The 26,062-nt window shown below is 42.9% G+C and overlaps 1 protein-coding gene across 1 annotated transcript in view; it reads left to right on the forward strand.

Annotated features, from left to right (window-relative positions):
* The first annotated feature begins 465 nt into the window (after positions 1–465).
* The window catches only part of xylt1 (xylosyltransferase I), an 88,574-nt gene continuing 62,977 nt past the window's right edge, over positions 466–26,062 (forward strand). Inside the window, exon 1 of the mRNA XM_085792796.1 lies at positions 466–872. Within this exon, the coding sequence (XP_085648922.1) occupies positions 576–872 (297 nt within the window). The 5' untranslated portion in view covers positions 466–575. The remainder of the gene's footprint in view (positions 873–26,062) is intronic.

Genomic DNA, 26,062 nt, shown 5'->3' on the forward strand with positions numbered 1-26,062 from the left:
AGCAGGGGGAAAAAAGTTAATTTTCCTGCTGGATTCCAGCTGGGGTCCAGCAAGTGGGGTGTAAAATGGAGATAATCTTTCCAAAACACAGAGGCAAAGACAGAAATTCCACTGGGTTGTATGAATTAGTCAAAAGGTGCCCGCGGAAATAATACATCAGGGGACTCGGTTCCTATAGCTACACCCCTGTTGGGATCAGTTAGTGTCTGTCACAAACCCCTGGAGCCTCAGTAATAACTGCTGTTCTCTGTCTTGTAATGGACTAATGATATCGGGCGATGCTAATTTCAGCATTTGCAGGTTTGGTCATTGTCAGAATCTTTTCTCAGGAAAATACAGTCTATAATTTCTTCCTCACGACACCCTCTCACCGGCTCTGACCACACGGTGGCCCTGTGCCTCTCCTTCTCGACGCTCCTCGCCTCCCTCCCTCCTTCTCCCCCCTCCTCCTCCTCTTCCACCACCACCACCACCTCCTCCTCCTCCTCCTCCTCCCTCTACTTCCACTCCTTCCTCCCGTCGCGCTGCGCACAGCCACAGACGGTCCTCCAGCTCCGTGCAGCCCCGGTGTGAAGATGGTTGGCGGCTTGTGTGCTCGCAGGTTGGCCCGCCGGTCTCGGTCCGCCCTGATCGCAGCCCTCACGGTGCTGCTGGTGCAGACGCTGATTGTGTGGAACTTCAGCAGCCTCGACTCCGGCGAAGACCGGGAAAACGGAGGCTCCAACGTGCGGGAGAAGAGGGACCGGGTCGCGGGCAACAAAGCCGCTGGCAGCGACTATTTCCAGCACGGGGTCCAACAGCAGCAGCAGCGGCAGCGGCAGCAGCATCTTCCTCCGCCTGGGAGGGGGACGTCTCGTCACATACAGCAGCCGGTAAGACAGTGGCACTGCCGATGCATCCGTATCTTTACCCCCACTAAAAAGAAGGGGGAAAAAAAGAGAGACAGTGTGTCGCCGGGGATGAAGCCCGCAGGGGTTGGCACTGGCAGGCAGGTCAAAACATCTCCTGTCTGCGCTTTTGGGAGACAAGCACACGGCCGGGCCTCAGAATGAATGAGTGTTTGATTGTTGTCACTTGAACGCTGCCTCGCAGGGAAATGATAGGATGTCTGAAGAAGCGAGACAGATGCAAACGAGCCCTCTCTCCACTCCTCCCGATGCGTGGAGACGCGGGCATCCTCAGCTGAGAGCTCACTGAGGACAACAACCAACAATGCGCCGATTGAATGAACGCACTCCAGCCCCAGACTCCAGTTTACAAAAAAAAAAAAAATACCAGAGCTGAGTATGAAATCTGAAGTCAGCGTGTAGTTCACTCCGGGGCAGAATGATAGCATGGCAGGGCAAATCCTTTCATGAGATAGTATATTGCTGTGGAGGTGCCTGAATAGCAGAGTCACTGACTGGGGTTGTAGCAAAATACCTGTCACGGTCTATTTGGTATTTTAAAAATCAAACACAGCAGCTGCATGGCTCAGCAGCACTGTCTGAGCAAGGCCAAATTGAAACATAACCTAATTTGCTGGGTTGCTTTTGATGAGTGTACAAAGATTACAGTCATCTGCTGTTTGCTAGGATACAAGCGGTTTTATTGGTAGTGGCAACATAAAACACAAAGGTCAAGATAGATATGATTGTGGAGCCAAAAGCGCACATGCAGGCCTGCATAATGAACAACTTGTTCTCAAAATGAATAAATTAAATTAAAGATAGCCCGTGGGACTGTGCCCATTCAGAGGCAGAGAGACTAATGCCATGCTCTGCACACTGGAAATGTAAGAAACAGAAAGAATAAAAAACTGCACCCCCGAAATCCAAATGTTTATTTGGAGACTCCACTGACTGCTCTCCGTGCCCCAGAGGCTTACACACCGAGAAGCTTTTGTATTTGTACAGTGCTTCCGCGCAGCATGTGATTAATTTTCACAACCTGATGTCTGGAATTAAATTCTCGAAAATTGAGCTTCTTGCTCGCATGGTCTCTCAAGCAGTAAGGCTGCCCTAAAGAAATTGGACGCAGTTGTTCCTGGCAAGTGTTCAGCATTTTTCCCTTCATAAAGCTTCATGCCAGCCATTCAACTGCAGCCTTACTCTTCAGCCGCCATGCAACCAGTAGATAACCAGCTCTGATGTAGTGTGATACACTGTGGCCTCCACGCACAGTCAGTCACTCAGAGCCGAGCGCTGTATCATCTGTCTCCTCCGCTGATTCTACACTGACTCACTCACTTCATCTGGTAGCACTGTTTGTCCCACCTGCCGGCATCTCCACAGTGCAAAGTCATGCCAAGGACGGCTTGTATTTGAGGCACTTATCTATATTTTGACACTATTGAGAGCAATCCAACAAAACATCCCTAATATTTTATCCCTGTAATGGTCCTGCTGGGACTTGATGCTGTGGTCCTCGTGTGTGGGTTAACATTAGAGCACTTCAGGATATTATTAGCAGGGTACATAAGAGACTGTGGCTCAGTTGTGTCGAAACCTGTTCACACTGTGTCTACACCAAATTGCCTTGAATGTGTTTCACTATTAAAGGTATAATAGGAATTCCCCCCATCTACCAGTGCGGTTGCATATCGGAACGTAGGCTATTCTTGATGTTGCATTCACGTGAAATCGGGCAGACGTCAGACAGACAACAGACGCTGCATGTAACAGGATAAACAAGCGGTCCGCCAGCACGAGGCAAAACAATACAGGCGTGACAATATGTTGTCATGGTGATGTCTTGACCCACGTTTTACCGTCTTTCTCTCGTCGAGAAATCCGGTTGGTTTGCCAACGGCCGTCTGCCTGACTGCACCTGAACGTAAAAAATGGCGATGCAACATGGCCGCCTCGGTTCGGTGCGTCGGCCACTTATGTATTTGTAACGACTTGTAACAACTCATTCTAAGGTACGAGAAAGCTTTCATTTGTATGCGGGTGTGATTCCACTTCAGTGAAATATGTATTTATTAAAGCAATATTTGATTTTTGCTAATAAAAAGCCAAATAAGTTACATACTGGAGCTGGGATCTCCAGCCATGACCTTTTTTAAAGAAGGGCTTTCCTCCCCATCACCTCCAGGCGCTTGGCACAGCCTGCACGCCAGTCAGTCCACCAGTCAGTCAGCTCGCCTGCTGCCAGCCTGCCAGACTGTCTCTGCATTTCTGTGGCCCCCGGACCCTGAACATTCAATTGGTCGCCCTTGGCCTCATATGTTCCCTCAACTGGTTAATCACTGCATTTTCATTCTTTCTCTCCCTTGTGGGTGGTACGTGTGTGTGTGTATGTGTGTGTGTGGTTTGGCAAGGCATGTCCAGCCTTAGGATGACGCATCAAGCGCCAACTGATGCTATATGAGGCACGGCGCCTGTGAGAGCGGAGCGCAGCAGCACTTTGATCCAGAACAGAGCCAGCCAGAAGCTACGGGATGACAATGGCAGAATTTCTTGCGTGTTGATAACTCGTGTTGGATGGAAACATTATGCATAGCTTTCAGTGTGTCATCCCAGCAGGCAGGAGCTGCAGTTGTCATTAGTGGTTGTCTCCTGTTGTGTCTCTTGAGGAAATGGTGACAGAGAGCAGAGGCGTTTTCTGTTGTTGCTCAACAGACACCACAGCTTGTTGTTCTCATCCCCACCGCCGTATGTATCTGGATGTAATCACGTGAATGATAATAGCTGCGAGGGGTTAAGTCTCTCCACACAGACTGTGGCTACCTGTTGCACACACACACACATACACACACACACACACCCCTCCCCCAGTCAGAAATCTCTACTTATTAATTAGTCTGTCTTGTTTTGGCTGACATCAGTTTATTACAGGAGATAGCCTCACAATAATTATTAATAAGTGCTTATTAAGGCGGTCCTGGTAATGGATGTGAAAAACTGTTAATGTGCCAGAATTAAACCAGTCTACCTTCGGCTTGAGACTGAGCAAAGCTTTAAAAAAAAAAAAAAAAAAAGCGTCTGCCTCCAGCTCCACATCTGGTCGTCAGCGTTTTCTTTCCATCTGCTGTTGTAGTCATATAGTGTCATGATCCCCCATGTGCCCAGCGGGTGCTCACACATGTTGTAAAGAGTTTTCCTGTTAGTCATGGTAATACACGAAACATTAGCTCTGATGTACACTTTTTCCCTTCGCACAGAGTTTTCCTAATGGTTTCCTATGGCGAAGATGGCATTACAAATCATCAGAAAATGCACACTGACCTCACTTCTTTCTCCGTTCTTCCACAGTATTATGATAGCGCTGTACATACATGACAGGCTTAACCACAGAATATTATACATTACATTTTATTAATCCACATTTATTTCCCTGACAGTGGTACTCCTAGCTCTGCTGCAGACCTAATTTATACAAAGGAACAAGTGCCAGCAGATATTTCACTTGAATAGATTGTAACTGACAGAAGATCTTGTTCATTTTGTGTCTGAGAGGGAAAAAAAAAATTAGGGAAGCAAAAAAATGGAAGCTCGTCTTCAACTCGTGCCGATCGGCTCCGTGGGGGTTCCCATATGGGACCACAAATTGCCTGTTATTAGTGTTCTCATCGAAGTTTTTGTTTTGTTTTTTGAAGTGCTTCTTGTTCCTATGTAGTAGTGGCTACTTTAATGTTCGGCTTTGGAGGAGAAGAATGCATCTCAGACATTTGTTTTTTAAGAAGAATTAACATGAAAGGGGCTGGGTATGAAATGACTTGGTGAACACTTCAGTGGTGCCGGGATTTCCATTTGAATTATGATCCTGTGCGGTACAATGCTCTTTACATATACGTGTGTTTTGCATTTGGGAGCTGTGCTGAAATCCGTTGCTGCTACCAGTCTTTTCTCAAACCAACACCACAACCACAACGTGAATCATCCCACTGTGTCCATGATCACAGCGTTGACTCACACACACACAACGAACCTCACACAAACATCCAAAATTATGTATCTACGTGGATGGCAGAGAAGCAGCTACACACAAACACACCCACATACACTACTAACACACTCACATTCATATACACAAACGATATGAGAGCCATCATTTTCACTGTTCCATTTTCCGGACAGGGCACATACAGTAGTGCTGTGACGCAGGAGCGTACAGTCATGGGTGACACATCCGTAGCTTCCAGGTCTCTGAGTGTGTGTCTGTATGTGCGTGTGTGGCTATGTTTAAAATACACCAGTTCAGGATTATGTGTTGTCAAGTTGTGTTAGATTCCATATGAACAGTTCACGTGTTAAAGGGATAGTTCACCCAAAATTCAAATTTCACTCATTATCTACTCACCCTCATGTCGACTAAGAGCTGTGAGAATTTTCAGAGTCCTCCGTTCCTTCTCTGAGTTACAGGGGGGTCCGCGCAGCAGTATTTGTCCATATAATGGTTGTCAATGGATACCAACTTTCTTCGTCCAAAAAGACACACCAAAAAAAATCCAAATACCTCCATACTGCTCGTCTGTAATCTCCCTCTTGTATTGAAGCCCCAACATGAGAAATTGTTGCACATTGTGCACTGACACAGGAAGAGCAGTGAACCGAGACACTGGGAGCTTCCGCTACAAACAAGCTTAAAATATAGACTTATTAAATTTTTTTCGGAACAATTTCTCATGTCGGGGCTTCAATACAAGAGGGACATTACAGACGAGCAGTATGGAGGTATTTGGATGTTTTTTGGTGTGTCTTTTTGGACAAAGAAAGCTGGTATCCATTCACAACCATTATAAGGACAAATATTGCTGCGCTGACCCCCCCGTAACTCAGAGAAGGGCCGGAGGACTCTGAAAATTCTCACAGCTCTTAGTCGACACGAGGGTGAGTAGATAATGAGTGAAATTTGAATTTTGGGTGAACTATCCCTCTAATTCCCAGATCTCCACTTCTGATTCTTTTTGTATGGTGACTATGCCAGAAGTAGTAGCTTTTATGCTACTGTGTGGTTTGACATTTTTTTTAGGGTCAGCTTTCTCATATTTCACTTCTTTTCTATTCACATTGTAACAAAGTGGCCTTTCTCACACCTTTCTCACATACAGTTTGTTCCGGTGTTTTTTTCATGTGCAAGTCACTGTCAGTGACGAATTTCCAACCAAAGCAAAGACGCTTTAGCAGTGGTAATTGGCAGATAAATTGGCACCCCAGGAAAGTAAATCGTCTTGGAGTGTGAGCTATTTTGCTTTAAACAGACCTCTGAATATACATAATTGCAGTCCAGAGACACCCAGAAGATGCACTGTGTTATTTAGAATTTCAAACATTCAAATCATTACATCAGGAAAGTGTTACTCTGTAAAACCTGTAATGAGGGAAAAGTAAAATACAGCCTGCCTATCAGTCCATCCATCTGTCGTTTTGATTTCACACACACACACACACACACACACACACACACACACTGATAGAGAGAGAGAGAGAGAGAGAGAGCTTCTTTTTCAAGTGCCGGTAGTCTCAGAGAGAGTTGGGAACATATTCAGATCTGAGGGAAGAAGTGCGCACCTCAGACTTGAAAGAGACACATCGAAAACCCAAGACACTTTGATGTTGAAGTGTAATTTGTATACATGACACCATCCTTCTTCAAAACCAGCAACAAAAAAAAAACAAAAAACATTTCATTATTATCATAATGCAGTGTGCCGTTAAAACCTTGTCATGTTATTTCACTAAGCCGATCCCACTCATATGCAAAATATCAGTGTTGGTATGGAATCCTAAAACTTCAGACTATGTACAGTTGGTAGACTGCAGAAGTTTGGGTATCCATGGCAGCTCAAACATCACACACAGACACTTCCCTGCTAAACACTCCTACTAGCACAGGTGCTAAATGTGCTGCAGGTCTCCTCAGTGCTGTATCCATGTAATGTGTCTGTCCTCTGCTGTCTCGTGTTTTTAGCCTTTAACAACCCAATCTCTAAAGTAGTCTCAGCTCAACAAGCCAAGCAGATTTGCCCCACTAGCCAGATCAGATGCCATGGTTACAGATTAATCAGCCCCCAAAAAGGTATTGTAAGGCCTTATTTGACCATACGACGTGGCTAAAAGCATATAATTTATACTTATTCAACAGATGCTTTACTTTGAACATTGCATTATGAAGGCAGCGTGGCTTTGATGGAGGCGAAAGTGTTGTTGCCTCATAGTGATTCCTGGTGTGCATGTAGATTTACATCAAAATATTTGTGGTCAAGTGGGTGGAATTACTTGTTTTTCTGTAGGAAAATAACTTGTGTTGAAAAAAATATCAAAAAGCAGATCGATATAGTGTGATGAACTGTCTGTGCACATCACTTATACTAACAGTGCGCTAGCTGACATAGACAGTAGGCTAATGAGCATCTGACTTTTTGTCTGAGTGATCATTTAAAAGTAAACAGTTGAAATCGCAGCGGTATTTGTTTCTAACTTGTGTGTTTGGTGATTTTTGTCAGATGACAGTGTGGTGATAAAGTCAGGATTTTAGCAGCAGCTTGGAAATGACTTGGGCCACTTTCCAGTCACTATGTTATATTAGATTAAAAAATAACATGTAAGTGAGAGCAGCTTTATTTGGAATTGGGGTGTGTTATCTAATCTTATCTTATAATAATGTATTTACAAACACAGAGAAAAATTGATATAAGAAAAGAGATAAAAGATGGAAAGCACTGAAACCAGCTGACAGTAGGCAGAACGCAAATAGTCAGAAACACAGTCCAACCACATACTATTGCAAGTATTTTGGTATCTTATGGACTTAACTATGGATTAATTAAAATAACTTAAGATGCACAGATAGTACTGCACCATCTGTTCTGATTCTGTTCTCCATGTCTGGAGAACTCCACAGGGAGGATCAACACATTTCTTCACAAGGATATTCACTCACTTGCTGCTTTGGCAATAGAGAGCTTCTCCTAACACAATCTCCTATAGGTTTTCAGTTCAGTTGAGATGTGGTGACTGTGAAGACCGAAGCATAGATACGTAGCACCAGCCTTGTTTCTCCATTCACTCATTCATTTTTCATTCATTTGGACATGTTGTCACCTATCTATTATGTGAACACTAAAACCCACTACTTAGACGGATGCAATTTGAACAAAGATGTTGTGTTTAATAGGGGCAAAGTCGGGAAATTTACAGAGCGACCTTCAAAGAAAATTAACCCTGAGTCATTTGTAACAGCGCATTTACCGAGTGATGTGTGTGTGTGTCTGAGACGGGTTTAACAAACACACAACTTACTCTCCTCTCTGCTTTGTGCTCAGCTTGATGCCTCTGCATGCCTCATCTGTAAAACTGCAAAATCAAAGATCATGATTACTGTTCATCCCTCTCCTGTCAAGTCTATTCAAACAAATGTCACCATTACCACCAATTAGAGTTGTGTCACTCTGTGTCAACTCCAGTCCCACCCCCAACCCCCCACCCCCCCACCACCCCCCATCATCCTCAGCTGCTGTTACAGATGGTTTTATTCCCCAACACATTAATAACGCATCATTCAGATGAATGAAGCTATATAATACCTAGCGTTGCCAATAATCCCATAGGTAAGAGGCTTAGCAGACAGCCCAGTGAGAGGAATAGAGAGAGAGACATAGAGAGAGATAGGAAGACAAGGCTGGAAGGGGTGGGGAGGGTGGGGCTGAATTAGTTTTATCTGAAGCCGGGACAATGTTGATATTTAGCAAATGGCCACACACACACACACGCACACATGCACGCACGCACACACACACACACACACACACACACACACACACACACGCACAGGTTTGGGCCAGACCATCACCATATGGAGAGGTTATTAGACTAATAGCTCAACTCTCCTACTGTTTAGGAGTTTCAGGATTATCCCTTTAAATAGATCTACTGTATTTTATAAAAAGAGATGAGCTACTGTAAGGCACTGTAGCTGACTTACATAATGTTGCAAAGATCATGATTAATGACGATCGCATGAAACGTCTCAATAAAAAAAGAAACGTTATTTTAAAAATGAACTAGAAAGCAGTGGTTCTGGTTTTCAGGAGCCGTAGGGGTTACGCAGCGTGTGTCTCACAGCTCAGTCCAGACTGGTGAAGAAAAGCTCCTTTTGAAGTAAGAAAACTGAACTTTAAACCCCTGGAAACTTCTCCACATGAACATTAAATAATCTGACAAAGTTAAAGCAGTTTCATGAAATTGCTGTTTTCACTCTTGATCTTCTCTCTGGGTGTTTTTTTTTTCTTCGCATATCTCTGCGCAGTGCGCACCAATCATGATTTAGCAACATTTGAATCAAAGTCTGATGATGGTGGTGAGGTTGTTCATTTGGGCCAAGACTGTCAGTCAAATCAAATGAAGCCACACCACATGATGAGCTGAGCTTCTGAATGTTTAACTCTTAAGATAATCAAAGAGAATGATTTTCCTAATTTTATAATTCACATTGGATTTATTTTACACATTTTAATATTTAAAATTTTTATTTCATCTTATTTTACATTTAATATGCCATATAGGAGAACGTCACCAGTTTTCCAAATATGAAAACATTTGTGTGGTGTCTCGTCTCCTGTTTTACCACAGCAGCTTTATTGATAGAAAGTAATGCTAATGATGTCATAGTGATGCCATTAGGCTGGAGACTTAAAATGTTAGCTTCACAAAGAAGCTTGTGTTTTTCACGTTTACTGGATAAGGAGTGTCTCTGTCCTGCTGCATTTTGGGAAATGTGGGCATCTCTGTATTTTGGGCACCATCAGAAAATCGCAAACTCTGCTGCATAGATGAACCTGTCCCTACTAAATTGTTGAGTTTTGTTGAGTTTTTAAGAGCTTACTCTTACTTACTCTAATTTAATCTCTAATTATGCCTTTATACAAATTCATGTTTCGAAGACATATTCGACTAGTGCACTTTTAGAATTCAACAATACCTAATGAGCTTGAAAGAGGGAAGTTACTCCGGCTAAAATAAAAATCACTCCTGATACCGATCTTTATTTATTCCCGAGACACAGTCTGGGGTAAGACAAAAAGTGGAATATTTTATTGATTGATTGTGTTTTAACAAAATTACAAATTCTTTATTTTAGTAAGTTGCATTTATTTTCTCTACAATGGAACATAAATGGATTTTCCGTTTGTGTTGTTGCTGTTGTGCCCTAAAGTGTGACAAGATGAGAAGCTGCTTGAACTCATCCCCATCAGGTCAAATCGCCTGTAGCAACAGACATAGATGGAGAAGAAGTGAAGAGGGCTCTCTCGGATGAAGGGTCAGACATCTTCAGTTATCGACAACCAAGTCCAGTTGCTCTCAGTTGAACTCCTCTTGCATCTCCTTACTGCTGCTGATGGCTCAGCCTTAATCAGAGTGTGAATCGTATCTGCGCCATCTACATTGTAGCCCCCGCAGCATTCACCATGAATAGACTTCTATATGGGATCATCAGACGGTATGGAGTGAGTTTGTCTCTCAACCGTAATAGTCACGCTGCATTGAAAGGCACTTGACAGCCTCGTTGTTGGAGGAAAGCACTCGGCAGATTGCGCACTTCTCTGAAATCGCTGCAGCGCTGCTGCATTGACATGCAACACACTCGTCCACATGTAACACGCAAATGCACATGAACATGTAATCACACCCACACAGACTAATGACACTGAGCATGAGCTACCGCCTTGCTATCTCCTCCTCAACACACCATACACTAATCCCCATGTATTGTATTATTCTAATAAGACAGCGGGTTTGTGACGTGAAGAGAAAGGAGTGCGTGGCAGTATGGTGAAGACACAGGGTGATGACACGTCGTCGGTCGGGTAGAGATGGGGCGATCGGGCCTGTCAGGGAGAGCTTTTGTCCTTCCAGTCCTGTGGAGCAAGAGGAGAGGAACTGACAGTCGCACTTATTTCTTCCTCCGCCTTCTCCTCCTCCTCTTTCTTTTTACTTTTTTCTCACTACTGGAGCTGAATGCCAACAGCCCAGCAGACTTGTCTCTATATGTGATTAAGAGACGTATAGGAGGAGAACGAAAGAAAGAAAGAGAGATCGAAACTGGCACAGAAAGAGAGACAGATATGCAAGACAGAGGAAAGCTGGAGGAAGAAATGTTGGGGGGGGGGGTGAAAAAAGAAAAGATAAACGTCTCATCCCTTCTACAAATCCGACGTCGACTCAAATCCCAGCATAATCCTTAGGGGAACCCGGTTTGGTTTGAAGGCTTGTTAGTGTAGCTCGGGCCTGGCTGGCACAGACTGTGTGGTTGCAGACCATTTCTGGAAACTAACCTGAGTCCAAATGGCCTCCACACATGCAGGGATCAGGTCTGTAATTTTCCCCTCTGTTGGAGAAGTTTAGGATTTAGAGGTAAGCTGATGTGAAGACACTGATCAAGCTGGTTTTATCAAGCATCTCTAAATCAGAGCTCTCATTCAGGATTATACTGATGAGCCATGGTTTAGCAAATCTGCCCAATAATCCCAGTTCTCAATTGCCAACTGAAACAGGTTGTGATTCCATTGGTTTCATCATTCACCCTGATGGATACACACTCCTGACGCACTCTTTCTTTGTATTGTCCACATCTGGATGACATGCTGCAGCGCGGCTCGTGCTTTTAAACAAGGAGAACTTTTGTTATGATTCATGAAATTACTCAACACTGCAGACTCCCGGACAGGCCAGTGATGCTGTTCTTTATAACCCAGAATCTTAAGATTTTTAAACATGACAAATGTGTCATCCATAAATATAGATAAATGTTTATAAAAATATGCAAAAGGCATATATTCAAATTTCCCTTTGAAGTAACATTATTTATCACTGGGAGTTGAACCTCACAGCTTTTTTTGGTGCTGACTGAAATGTGCCCACACCACTGAATATCAAACTATTACACGTTGGCTTTGAAAATTTGGTATAATCTTTTTTCAAATTTAAAGCTACATTAGGTGATGTTTCCTTTTAGCATTTTACAGGTAAGTGTGACACTGTGAAGGTTCATTCACATGTCATGACCTGGCTCAGGGCCATGGCAACATGATGAGGAGGAATGGAATAACATAATTATTTATTACAAAAATGACTAAAATGAAAACTGCAAATATGTGATAGGAAACCAAAACAGAGAGCTGAAAGATCCTGAAATGTTTCATAGAGCTGGGGTGGGGGTGGAGGGGCTGAGTTAGGTAACACTGCTTTCATCTTTCACATTGATACGTCATTTATATAAAATATTGAAAAGTTCTGCTTTGAAGGTATAATATGTAGGAGTTACCCTAGCGGTGCGGCTGCATATCGGAACGTATTCTTGATGTTGCGTTCACGTGAAATCGGGCAGACGTCAGACAGACAACAGACGCTGCATGTAACAGGATAAACAAGTGGTCCACCAGCACGAGGCAAAACAATAGAGGCGTGACAATATGTTGTCATGGTGATGTGGTATTGTTTACCTTACCCACGTTTTACCGTCTTTCTCTCGTTGAGTAAAATGACATCCGGTTGGTTTGCCGACGGCCGTCTGCCTGACTGCACCTGAATGCAACACCAGTGCCTCCGTCCTTCCTCACACTACACAGTGGTGACAGCTTTAACAGGCGCCACCTGGAAAACTTTCTCCCTGAGCCGACAGCTCTGCTGAGTTTCCGTGGTTACCTACGGTCACGCTGCCACTCAACGTAAAAAATGCCGATGCAACATGGCCGCCTCGGTTCGGAGCGTAGCCCACTTATGTATTTGTAACGACTTGCAACAACTCATTCTAAGGTACCACAGTGTTTCCCCCAGAGGGGGGGCGCACTGCGCACTGCGCCGTGCCGTATTAAGTTTCGCTTTCAACACGCGCTGCTGTTATGCATGCGCGCTTCTCTGTCGGGGGTCGGCGGCGGCGAATATTGCTATTTTTTTTTTTTTTTAAGACGTTAGTTTAGGCGGCAGCTCTTTGTTGTTAAGGCGGCCGCCTTAACAGGAAAGCGCTACGGGAAACCCTGGGGACCAGAAAGCTTTCATTTGTATGCAGGTGTGATTCCACTTCAGTGAAATACGTATTTATGAAAGACATATTTTTGCTAATAAAAAGCCAAATAAGTTACACACTGGCGCTTTAAAGATGCATATCTAAAGAAAACATTGCTAAGATTGGTATTTGTGTGGAAAATACTGTGGTATTTAAGCAGACAGCTGCTGTTTGACCCAGCATCTGATCACCAGAGAATCATCTCATATTCCGCCCATTACACACTCATGACACAGTGACCATGTGTATTGTAGGTGAGAGAATCAAGGTGGAGGTTCACGGTCAAGGTCGTGCTAGTGAATCCCCCAGCGTCGTCAGGTCAACCAAGCGGTTCAGCCGAGGCTGCCTTGGCCTCAGGGCAGCCGCCGTATACGCGCTGTTTGGAAGCTACACAAGAGACAGCTGGGATGTTCCATTTAAATGTACAAGCTCACACACCTGCAAACATCCACACAGAGGCTGACGCGTCCATGCGCTCACCCACACACTCTTCAGAGTCCCCTCCGTGCTGAAAGGCGCACACCTACAGAATGCATAAAATCAAAAAATACACTTCTTCCTGCATCACAAAAAAACACTCACCCACACAATCTCCCTCTCAAACACACACACACACACACACACACACACACACACACACACATACAGGCCTCTATATTCTCCCTCTCCCTGTGGCTCATGCACAACATCCATACACTGAGACTGAGAGTAAATAAAATTCTAAAACACAGTGCGCCACATGAATATCTACTCCTCAGTATTCATGTTAAAGCACCAGGAGCACAAAGGTGGGGTAAAGCACGCACATCCAAACGTGTGACAGGTGCAGGACTAAAAAACAAAATTGACTAAGAAGAAAAGAGTGAAGTCCGCACACTGTGTAAAGCTCCTCCAGTGTTTATTAGATCAACGTTTCAAACCCAATGGATCTTCGTCAGGATAAGAGACAAAGGAAACATTTTGTTCATATAGGCAGTAGGTCCCACCCCCAAATCAAACCTGGGATGCAACTCAGGTGAGGCAACCCAAAGACACACAACAGTCAATTACAACATATTAATTTTTTCTTTGATTTTGTCTGAAAATCGTCTTATATTCAGGGTCGTCTTATATTCGGATCAATACGGTAATCTGAGGCTGTTTAGGGGAAATGAGCCAATAAATAGAAAACAATAAACACACAAATACAAATAGATAAATAACAAGTATTTGGCAAATATTCAACAAATGTTCCCAAGAAAAGTATCTTAAAAAGTATTTAGAATTTTTGGGGAATTATTAGAGAAAGACACAAATACAAGATGGCAAATATGCATCAGTTAAATCCATTTCATCTACAAGTACAACAAGTACACCAAAAATTATTTTAAAACAATATTCAGACAGTGGATCAAGTTTTTATTCCTTATTACAAGCACAAAAAACTTGCTTTCACAGGCAGATTTTTCTATTTATTTCAATTGAAAACTAGTTTGAAACAAGTGAAAACTGTCTAAAAACAAGTTAATTTTTAGGTGATGAGTCTTATTTTAAGTGGAAAGAGATTAGTTTTGACTAAAATTGAGACATTTTGACAAGAAAGAAGACAAATATTCTTGGAAAGATTTTGAGTTTTTGCAGTGGATGATATTTCTATATAAGCACCAGGAGCATCCTCATTACTACATTGCTGAACAGGTGTTTCCTCTGTCAGCGGTGCATTTACTTCTCGTCTGTCCTCCCTGTCCCGACGTTTGCACCCCTCTCCTCCATTACTTCCTGGCACTTATTGCCCCCCCCCCCACCCCTCCTCCTCCGCCGACACTCGTCTCCACAGTCGTCCTCTCCTGCCTCGTCGTCTTCTTCTTCTTCTCCCATCTCAAGTGGGGATGTCTCACCGCACCGCTGAGTGGCTGACTGGTCCTCCAAGACGCCGCAGGCCTCCCAAATCAGCCTCAATGAGGAGCCCTGCAGAGGCCGTCGCCGCCGGGGAGAAATTGCGCTGTAATTGAGCTGCGTGATAATAATACGTTCTTCTCTCTGATTTCTTACCAGCGGTGAATCATCAGCGCCATCATCATCGTGCCATCACATCAGCAACGCTCGGCAGACGCTTCCACGCCGCCGCCACCGTAGTTGACCTGCTCCTTCGCTCAGTTCTCTCCCTCTTTCTCTCTTTCTCTCTTTCTCTCTTTCTCTCGTCAATTGCTGCCGTTCCACTTATTTTATTCCCATTTCCTCTCTCGTTCACTTTTCCTCCCGCTCCATCCTCGCCACTTCCCGCTCCTCTCATCTGTCTCCAACCATCCTTCCAGTTTCTGTTCCATTTCATCGGGCAGTATGCCTCAGAGGTATACAGAAATTACAATGTACGGAGAAAAAAAACCTTGTGTGTGTTCAGGGAGGGAGGGATGGGCGAGGAGGGGAGGGGAGAGGGGGGGGCAGAAGAAGAGGAGATAATTAGAACGGGTGATTGTGTGATCACAATGTCAAATGCCTTTTTGCTATGTACTTAAGGCATTCATGCTCCCATGGTCGGAAAGCGGGGAAGCATTTTGCGCTACAGCTTTTTTTTTTTTTTAGATGATTTGAATTTAACCCCCAAGTCCTCTCTGTCTCTCTTTTTGCTCTTGATTCTGTTGCAAAACACTCTGACTCAAACACGTGTGTGCGTTGGCATAAAGGCCTCTGTGTTTCCTTTGACAGCGTGTTAAAAGTGAAAGATCATGTGTGCGTGTTCATGTAAGAGAGCAGAGACACTGAAACTGTGGCTGAGCAATATCGGAAATATGGTTAACTTATGACAAGCAGAAAAAAAATAGTCTTGTGGCAGAAAGGGGGAAAAAATTGGAGACAGAGGGTTGATAGACTCAGAGGCACACACACACACACACACACACACACACACAGACACACACACACACACTCAGATGTAAAGAGAAAAATAGGTTAAAGGAAAGCAAGATGGGATGCCAAGATGGGTTTTAGACTGAGCATGTGTGTGTGATTGTGTGTGTGTGTGTGCGAGTGTAAGAGAGATACTAACAGAGGGAGCGTTTACACATGGCTTTCAGTGCCTTAACCATTCTCATGAGAATTGAAGAAGAGAACCATTAGGAAAATCATTGACTGCTTATTGGTGTCAGCACTCTATTTGTGTCTGTGTGTGTATTTGTGTGTGTGTACACACTAAAGCCACGGGGAGCGGTGTCACTGCGGGGACACAAACGGAGGGAGGGCAGAGACTGCTATTGGAGGGTGAAGACTTGGTTTTAGACATTCAGCTGTGATGGTTAAGGTTAGACAAAGGGTGTGTAAGGAATGCATTACCAGAATGGGTGAACCCACAGGGATAGTGAAACTGGTATGTGTGAGTGAGAGAGAGAAAATGAGAAAGAAAGAGAGATCTTGAACAAAGAACAATACTTTCTTTTTTTCACTCAGTCTCTCTCCCCTCTGAATGGCCACTCTAGCTGTTTTTGGGGGGTTGGGTTTTTTTTTTTGTTTTACTTCTCTCTTTGTCCTCAACTTCTCCCTTTAACTGCTTGGGAGTAAAATCCGTTTTACTCCAGAAAATAGGCCTACTGGACAACAATCTTTTTATGTAACTCTCAGTTTATCCACTCAATAGATGAATATGTCTTATTTTTTCCAAGTAGCTCTCACAGCTCTCCTTCAGTACCTACTTATCTCTGTGGGGTTCAAATGTGAATGCACCGACCACGCACCATACCTGTAAACTGATGTATAATCTGCATGGACGCAGCTCGCTGTGTGGCCATGTTGGTGTGTATATTAACATTAAATGGCCTGCTGCACATATACAAAAGTCTTCCAGAGGCATATAGTTGTATGCAGACATAATTGTCTTAACTGCTGAGAGAGAGATTTGGTCAAGGCAATTATAATTCAGCCAGGGCATGTCTGCTTGCTTAGCACTCAGTCTATTTGCCTAAGAGACACAAATGACTGCAATTTAACAGCAATAGAGGAGGACTGTAATGAGTTGGTAACTGTTTGCCTGATGTGAGCGTGTTGCTCTAAGGTGGGAAGAATAATCAAAGGAATGGGACTATATTTTCGCTGGCATTATGTCCAGTGGCAGCAATGGAGATTAATGAGGAGGTTTATTAGCTTCTCAGAATTATTCAGCTACCTTTCTCATTCTTGTTTTTCTTCCGTTTGTCCTTAATAGACTCTAGCTTATTTATGTCGGCTGAAATGATTCCATTTGATACCTGACGAGGAGGTGGGTGGTTGTGATGGTGCCTGATGCCTCCTCCATTAGCAGTGGATGTATGTACCGTCACATATAGAAAAGCACCGACAGTTAGTGCATGTACATTTAGCTGGTTAAAGGAGTTCCTGTACACAACATAACATTCACCTGTGTCTGTCTGATCATATTTTCGATGTGACATTTCCCGAGAGCACAGAGAAACCTGACTATGACATGATTTTGTGATCATCCAGGTTATCGAGCGTCTGTGTCTTTGAGTCTGTGCTGCCTGACTGAACTCCAGCAGTTGAGGATAAACCCTCCTTTGGTTCTGGCTGCCTGGACATTGAAGCTTTCGCCACTCTGCTGGATTTGGCTTCTTTATCTCATCACTGGCAATGTGAGATGAGCACTCGGAGTGATAAAACTCATCCCCCATATTACCAGTGTGGGTCTTCTATTTCAGTGAGCGTCGTCATTGTGTAGTCCACGTCGTCACGCCTCTGTGACGGGAGTTGAGCACGGGTCACACCTTGATCACTCAGATGGCTATCTCTTAAAACTATTAAAGGGATAGTTCAACATTTTGGCAAATTGGCATTGCCATAATCGCTATAGTCATAGCAGTAGGTTCGTTACCTTTAATTGTCGGTGTAAGCTATTTTTAGAATGGCGGAGCGGAGCGGCAGGCTGCTCAGAGCTACGCTATGGAGGCTAAGGGAATTTCTTGGTTTCCCTCATCAAACTCATCAAATACACAATCCAACAACTCAAAAACGCTGTCGTAGACAAGTTGTGAGCTGCACATTCACCACGCTATGAGATAATAACGGAACGTTACGAGTTGTTTTAGAGGTAAATTCATGCAAAACCGCTGATGCGCGTTGCGTTCAGGGACAGTTTTTCAGCTAGCAGTCTCTGTATTTACCCTGTATTTACCTCGAAAACAGCTCAGTTTCGTAACGTTCCATTATTATCTCATAGCGTGGTGAATGTGCAGGTCACAACTTGTCCACGAAAGCGTTTTGGAGTTTTGGGATTTTGTATTTGATGAGTTTGATGAGGGAAACCAAGAAATTCCATGAGCCTCTGTAGCGTAGCTCTGAGCAGCTCACGGCTCTGCTCCGCCGTTCTAAAAGTAGCTCACACCGACAAATAAAGGTAACAAACCTACTGCAATGACTATAGGGATTATGGCAATGGGCCAATTTGCCAAAATGTTGAACTATCCCTTTAACACCTAGTTTAGCTGCATGTTCTAGTGCTTTCAGCCATATTACTTGATGATAGATATTATAACCCTCCATTATACCGAGCACCATAGGATGAGGATTGGTTTCATATAAATAATATATTTCTGTATTGTCCTCATGTATAGTAAAAATACATTATTTATTATTGTTGTTGGCACAGAGTGTCCAGTTCCACTGCTTCCCTCAATCATACTGAACTCTTATTCCATGTCATGCTTTCTCTGTGTGCACAGTCACACTAATCATGTTTTCCCACTCTACAGTGTGTTCACTGGGGACCAAAAGGTCCTAGGGCACTTTATTATTCCTGGAAGGTGGTCTCTCTCCACCGTACTGTCTGTCAGTACACACTATTGACACCAGGCGGATTCCTTTACATTCCTTTGTACTGTACAGTGTCTGCTGAATTATAGATGCAGTGTGTATTGAGTGTCAGAGATCCCAGAGATCAAACTGTTTGATCTCAAAAAAAAAAAAAAGTAGCTCAATGCAACATTAGGCTACATGTACAGTAGACACTACAGGCAAAAACACAGTTTTTTCATGCACTGATCAATTTTGAGATTTTTGGCTATTTTTCTTCCTGAAAATGTATTCTTTCAGAAAAGTCAAAAGAAATGGTAGAACATCCACATTAAGGTTTTTATTTTACTTCATTTGTCTCTTTCGTCAGTAGATTTCTCCTAAATTCACCAACAGTTAACAGCTACTGTGACATACTGAGCTGTGCTTGTTATCTGACCCATTTTCTCCATATTCGTAACCAATCGTAAAAGTACAATTGACAATAACAATCTATGGAATTTTACAGTACAAGTCTTTAAAGGCAGTTTTCTCAAAATGTGTTTTTCCTCAGACTCTGAACCCGAAATCTCAACTTCAGCAGAGACACCAAACCTTCCAGTTTTATTCCTGTCTATATTCTGAAGGTTTTTACAGAGGGGATTGTTGATATATCATTCAAAGCCTGATTTATACAACATTTTATCCCTAAAAACATGGTGGAATTGGATTTTTTTTGGGCTGGTGACAGTATTTTCTCATTTACAAAGTGATAAAAAGAGATATCCAAAATCCCCTCTGTAAAAACTTCTGACTCTAATATGTCAACAAAATAAAACAAGAATTTTGAAAGAGGCTTTATCCATTTTTCAGATTTCGGTTCTGGAAATGTATGCAAATTAGCGCATATTTCATCAGATATTGCCTCATTTATATTTAAACATAAAATTTGACAAAGCTTGTAATACAAAAAATATTTGTCTTAATGTACAGTAAGTGATAAACTTTGGAAGTTTCATGGTGATATCTGTTAGTTAAAATCTTTACCTATTCATCTGTAGTGTCTCCCCTTAATGGATGAGGGGTTGTGAGTTTGTAACGGCCGATGGCTGGACACAATATTTATGTGGCTGTGTGTGCGTTTGTGTAGAAGTGGGGTTGATGAGATATGTGCATGGTGCATTGTAAAACTACATAAAAGGTCATCGAAGGTGATAGCTTTGTGTGTGTGTGTGTGTGTGTGTGTGTGTGGTGCTCCACATGGCCTCTCAGCCTGCAGCGAGTCCGATGATTCAGAGGACACAGGCTGTATGACATGGACTGTCTTTGACCCCTCTCTGCTGCAGCCGTGGTTCTGGCGCTGCAGCTGTGTGTTTGTTGATGTTGTAGTTTTGTGGTGATGGGGGTGGGGGGTCAATGGGGGCTGAATATGTATGTTTTGTTGTGCACTGGCCATTATTAGTCTGTGCTCATTTTAAATGATACGCTCGTGGTTGTGTGTTTTTCATATCAGTGTACAGCTGTGTGTACTTAGCAGCTGCTGGGTCACCTCAGGCCCTCTGCGCTCTTGCCAGTGCCCTGCTTTGGCTCCCAGGGGCCTCAGAGGATTTTTTATTTATTTTTTTTTTTTGCTGGGATATGCTGACAAATTGATACTGCCGGACTGGCTAACTGTTCCTTCTGTGGCCGGGCACCGTCCACTACATGCTCTGAATACCAACTTAAGTGATGGCTGTGAACACTTTTCTGTGTCTCTCTGTTCCCCACACACACACATTCACGCGCATGCACACATACGAACAATGTGACATCACCGAGTAAACCCAGAATTTCAGATGGACCCAGCTCGAGGAAAAAGGCCCAAATCCAGCCTAAAATCTGGATCAAAAACCTAATCCCCAACTCTGGGGGATCTGATCTGAGTCACCGCGGGGTCTGACTATTGGCCATTTCTCCATTCCCCAACCCCACCCTACACACACACACACACACACACACACACACCTTCTCTCCTCTTTTCTCTCTCTCACTCTCTCAAATTTTGGACAGCTGTTTCACACTGTGAAAAGCAGGGGAAATAGCTTTAATTTTGCCAATAATGCCTCAGTCTGTGCATCTGCTATGTCGGAGTGATTAGCACAGCAGCAGTCATACTATGATGACAAGCCCATATGGTTTGCGCATGTACTAGTAAGCATTAGGCTTGATCTGTCACTTTGTATTAGAATTTGTTTTACATGGCAAAATGTTCATTACATCTTTCACACAATGCACTGAAAGAGTGGAAAGGTTCTGAGTTTGAGTCATATGTGGTTGTACATGACTGAGAACTACAGGGAAAAACACAGTTTTTTCACGCACTGATCAATTTTGAGATTTTCCTTAACATGTATTCTCTCAGAAAGTCAAACGAAATGGTAGAACTTCCACATTAAGGTGGTTATTTTACTTCATTTTGTCTCTTTCATCAGTAGATTTCTCCTAAATTCACCAAAAGTTAACAGCTGCTGTGACATACTGAGCTGTGCCAGTTGTCTTGACCCATGTCATGTCAGGTATCATTGTAAAGCTCTCTCTCTCCTCAACAATGATGTAGGCTCCAAGAATTGTCATCTCCTCTGTATCCTCAACCAATCGTAAAAGAATGATTTATATTAACAGTCTATGGAATTTTACAGTATAAGTCAAAGGCCGTTTTCTCAAAATGAATTTTTCCTCAGACTCTGGGCCTGTAATCTCCACTTCAGCAGCACTTAGAGACACCAAACCTTCCAGTTTTACTCCTGTCTATATTCTGAAGGTTTTTACTGAGGGGATTGTTGATATATCATTCAAAGCCTGATTTATACAACATTTTATTCCTAAAAACATGGCAAAATTGGATTTTTTTTGGGCTGGTGACAGTATTTTCTCATTTACAAAGTGATAAAAAGAGATATCCAAAATCCCCTCTGTAAAAACTTCAGATTCTAATATGTCAACAAAATAAAACAAGAATTTTGAAAGAGGCTTTATCCATTTTTCAGATTTTGGTTCTGGAAATGTATGCAAATTAGCTCATATTTCATCAGATATTGCCTCATTTACATATTTAAACATAAAATTTGACACAACTTGCAATACAAAAAATATTTGTCTGAATATAAGTGATAAACTTGGGAAGTTTCATGGTGATATATGTTAGTTAAAATCTTTACCCTATTCACTTGTAGTGTCTCCCCTTAACATATAACCTATTACTTTTTTTTGTTATATTACAGCGCTGCACTCTTGAGCGTAATCTCACACACTCCCCCACACACATACACACTGCTAAACACGTACATACACACAAAGCAAAGTCTACATATTCACAGTGTGACTCAACCCAATGAACCTCAGCTATCCCTGCACTCCCCAGTAAAGGTACTCCTCCTCGCTGCATCACACACACTCTCTCTTCCACACACACACACATATACACAGTGGAGGCTCTGTGTGGCTCTTTAACAGTTTCCTCTCAGACAGAGAGAGTTTAGCCCCAGCCGGGTTTCGGTTTGCCACACAGTGCACCACTGTAGCCAGCTAGCCGTGCCTTCATCTTCCAGGCCTTCAGCTATACCAATAATCAGCGAGCCTCCACCACTTGCCAAGGCTAACCACATAATTACTGCACTCATCTGGCCGAATCTCTCCTCGATGCAGCGCAGAAGCATGATCCCGCAGTTGCAAAGAGCCGCTTTAGCCCAAAACCCTGGAGCACATGAGACTGCAAAAGGCTAGAGCTCAGCCCTCATAACCCTCGCTGCAGTGTTGGTGGAGATAGAGCCGACATTCTCGGCTTATCTTTCTCAGAAGGTCATGGATTAGCAATCCTTGGGCCTTGTAGCAATGTAGCCTAGCTCTGAGTCATTCTTATGGATCAGCATCAAGCACAGTTAACAAACCAGTATCGCCGTATGAACTGCTCAGAGTTGTGGTAGGAAAGTCTGATCGGTGTAGGTCGGGCTGCGGTGGAACGGGATCTTATAGGCATTCCTCTGGAGGACTGGAGAGTCACTCTGTTCTCTAAACCAGAGAAGCAGAGGACACCAGACGGAAGAAGTTAATGAATATGTTTATTGGGGTGTGTGTGTGGGAATGACAGGTGTGTCTGTCTCTTTCTCATACCTAAATAGCATATAGAGAATGTATATGAGAGTGGATGACATGAATTTCCCCCGGCTACATCCCGTCCTCACAACAGGAAAAAGAAAAAAGCAGACAAAACTCAGCCAGGAAACACTTAAATTGACCGTCTCAGTGCACTCATTCACGAAACATGGGGGCTTCCTCCATCTTATGTTTTTTCCTGAATTGTTCATCAGAGAGTAACAGCGGGACTGTCAAGAATGTCAGATCTAAAATAACTGGATTAGTGTTTCAGCTAAATAAATTGTTTTTCCCCCTGTAATTTCAGTCATCCTTTTCTTCTCCATCTTTGCTGATCTTTGTGTTTCTCTGTCAGACAGACAAACCCCGCACATCAGAGAATGTTTAAAATACTGTGGTGGAGTAGCCCACCCCTTTAAACTAAAGGTTCAAATAACCTGCACTGGCATCACACTGAAAGATTCAATAGAGCTTCTGACCTCAATTTTGGATTAATGACATCTCTGAGTTAAACTGTGATGAGGAGTTTCTGTAGAAACAATAGAATTTGCACAAGATTGCATCTATCTCAGTCGACCATATTTATTGGTTTAGTTGTTTGCGATCTTTCATTTCTTCTTTTTTCTGTTTATTATTAACCTTTCATGAGTAGAGAGAATAAGGATACAATATCTCAAAGACGTACTCATTTAAGGCTGCAACTAGTAATTATTTTCATCATAGAAGATGAATACGTTTAATTATCATTTAAAATACAAAATAGATTTTTCTTTTTTTCTTTTGAAAAAATACAGCATAGTGGACTGTAGTCTGGTGTGATTATGTGGTGAAGCAAACTTGTCACACTTGTCAAAAGCAGTATGAAGTGACACTAACACTTCTTACTTCCTTCCCTTTCAGCTTCTCATTAGTTCATCGTCGACGTCAATGCTTTGCTGACTTTAAAGGACAATTCCAGGCGAATTCAACTCGGGGGTGTATTTTCATATCATTTTAGGTCTAAAAGAATGAATCTGAAGATTTTCAGTTTAATCGCTCCTGTTTTGCGGTAGCTGCGTCTGTCCCTGCATCGCCACGGCAGCAATGAATGGGAGTGGATGTAAGTTCCGCTGTTTAGGCTGTTTACAGCCCTCAAAGCCGCAATTTTTTTCCACAGAGAGCGTCAGATGGAGACTCAAACATGCACCGAGAAGTTTATTTACTTCAAGCAAGTCGACATGTTTGTAAAACTAGATCTAATTCAAAGTCTCCCGGAGTCTCGCGCGAGCCCGAAGTTGCAGTGCTGGTGTATTCAGGCGCAGTCGGAGCTACCGCTTGTGTCATAAACACAGGAATATCAACTGTTTACTTGCTTGAAGTGTACATTTTTTTCCACAGACAGCGTCAGGTGGCTACTCAAAGATGCGCCGAGAAGTTTTTTTTACTTGAAGCAAGTCAAGAGTTGATATTCCTGTGTTTATGACACAAACGGTAGCTTTTCCCACTGCATGTGAACACACCGCGCACGGCAACTGGGTCTCGCGCGAGACTCCGGGAGACTTTGAATTAGATCTAGTTTTACAAACATGTCGGCTTGCTTGAAGTAAATAAACTTCTCGGTGCATGTTTGAGTAGCCATCTGATGCTGTCTGTGGAAAAAAATTGCGGCTTTGAGGAATGGAAACAGCCTAAACAGCGGAACTTACATCCACTCCCATTCATTGCTGCCGTGGCGATGCAGGGACAGACGCAGCTACTGCAAAACAGGAGCGATTAAACTGAAAATCTTCAGATTCATTCTTTTAGACCTAAAATGATAGGAAAATACACCCCCGAGTTGAATTCGCCTGGATTAAAGGCACTGACTAAAATATATAACCACACGACCTAAAGGCGCCCAGCAGTGAGCGCGTTGTGTCTTTGACTTACACCGACCATAAAAGAGAATTGCATCCAGAAAGGTATCACCTTGTTGTGTGTTAGACCCCCTCAGCAAAGCACTTAAGTCATAGTAAATGTCCTGCTGTGCCGATGGAGAGCGTGCAAAAGATTTTGCTTGTCAGACGCTTTGTAGAAAAGTAATTTCCTCTTGTTTCCATTGAAGCTGGAGATAAGCCAGGACTCCTGGTATACTAAGGAGCAATTTACAGATTATACACCTTCTCTTATAGTAGAGAACAAACAAGCTCTTACACACACACATACAAACTAGACATACTATAAGAAGATGGAACTTTACATAAGGTCTGAGGAACACTCAATATAAACATACATTATGCAAATCCAGTATAGATGCTGACAGCTAGTTTCTTTTTTTTGTTGCATTTTGGTTAAATTTCACCATTTCTTCCACCATGGAGACACTGAATGAAGATTTCTTTATTTAAACCTACTCATTTATTTAATTCTACCATTCAATTATGTATTTACCTCTGCAGTGTCTCCTTTTGGCAGCAGCAGGATTTGGTCGGAACAACCAGAGCACATCATTAGTAAAATAACCCGTTGAGCAAAACTGACAAGTGCAAAAGAAAAAGAAAGAAGGAGAGAGAATGAGAGACGAAGGAGGCAAATGACAAACATGATGAAATAGAAAAGTTTTTCGGAATAACGCTGCGTGGGAGTAGATTTGGAGTGACCTAATTAAAATGTTGGAATCCTGAGAGGAATAAATTAAGAAAATGTCAGTTAGGCTGAGCCGGAGGAGGGGAGATTAAGAGGCGCAAGCTCCAACACTGTCTGATTTCTGCTCTTCTTCTCTTTTATCGCTGCTGCATGGGAACATTGGTCTTTAACAACAACACAGCGCTCTGGTGTTGCTCGAGTATTAACCATTTGAGGGGTGCATGTGGGGCGTTTGGAGACACGTGAAAAGAAAAGGAATGATGTTGCAGGTTGAGAAAGTTTTAAACTTAGAAAAAAAAAAAGTTGAACAGGCTATAACTCGTCTGACACACCGACGCTCTGTTCTTTAAACTTCCTGAGGAAGCTGTGAAATGAAAATGGAAATCGGAGAATAAAAAAGGAGGAGAGAGGCAGGAAACTACAGAGTTCCATCAAAATAGTCCCACCTAGCAGTTTAAGCAGCTTAAGGTTTCCACATCATTACTGTACAGGAACACTGTGAAAGACTATTATCATCATCTATAGCCAACATCCGCACTGACTTCCAACAGCCGTCCCAGATATATTCCCCTGTGGAGGAGCTCCATATGGGGCCAACATGTTCCTG

The sequence above is a fragment of the Trachurus japonicus genome, chromosome 1 (assembly GCF_045865225.1).
Source record: "Trachurus japonicus isolate A0001 chromosome 1, Traja_1.0".
Classification (NCBI taxonomy): Eukaryota; Metazoa; Chordata; class Actinopteri; order Carangiformes; family Carangidae; genus Trachurus; species Trachurus japonicus.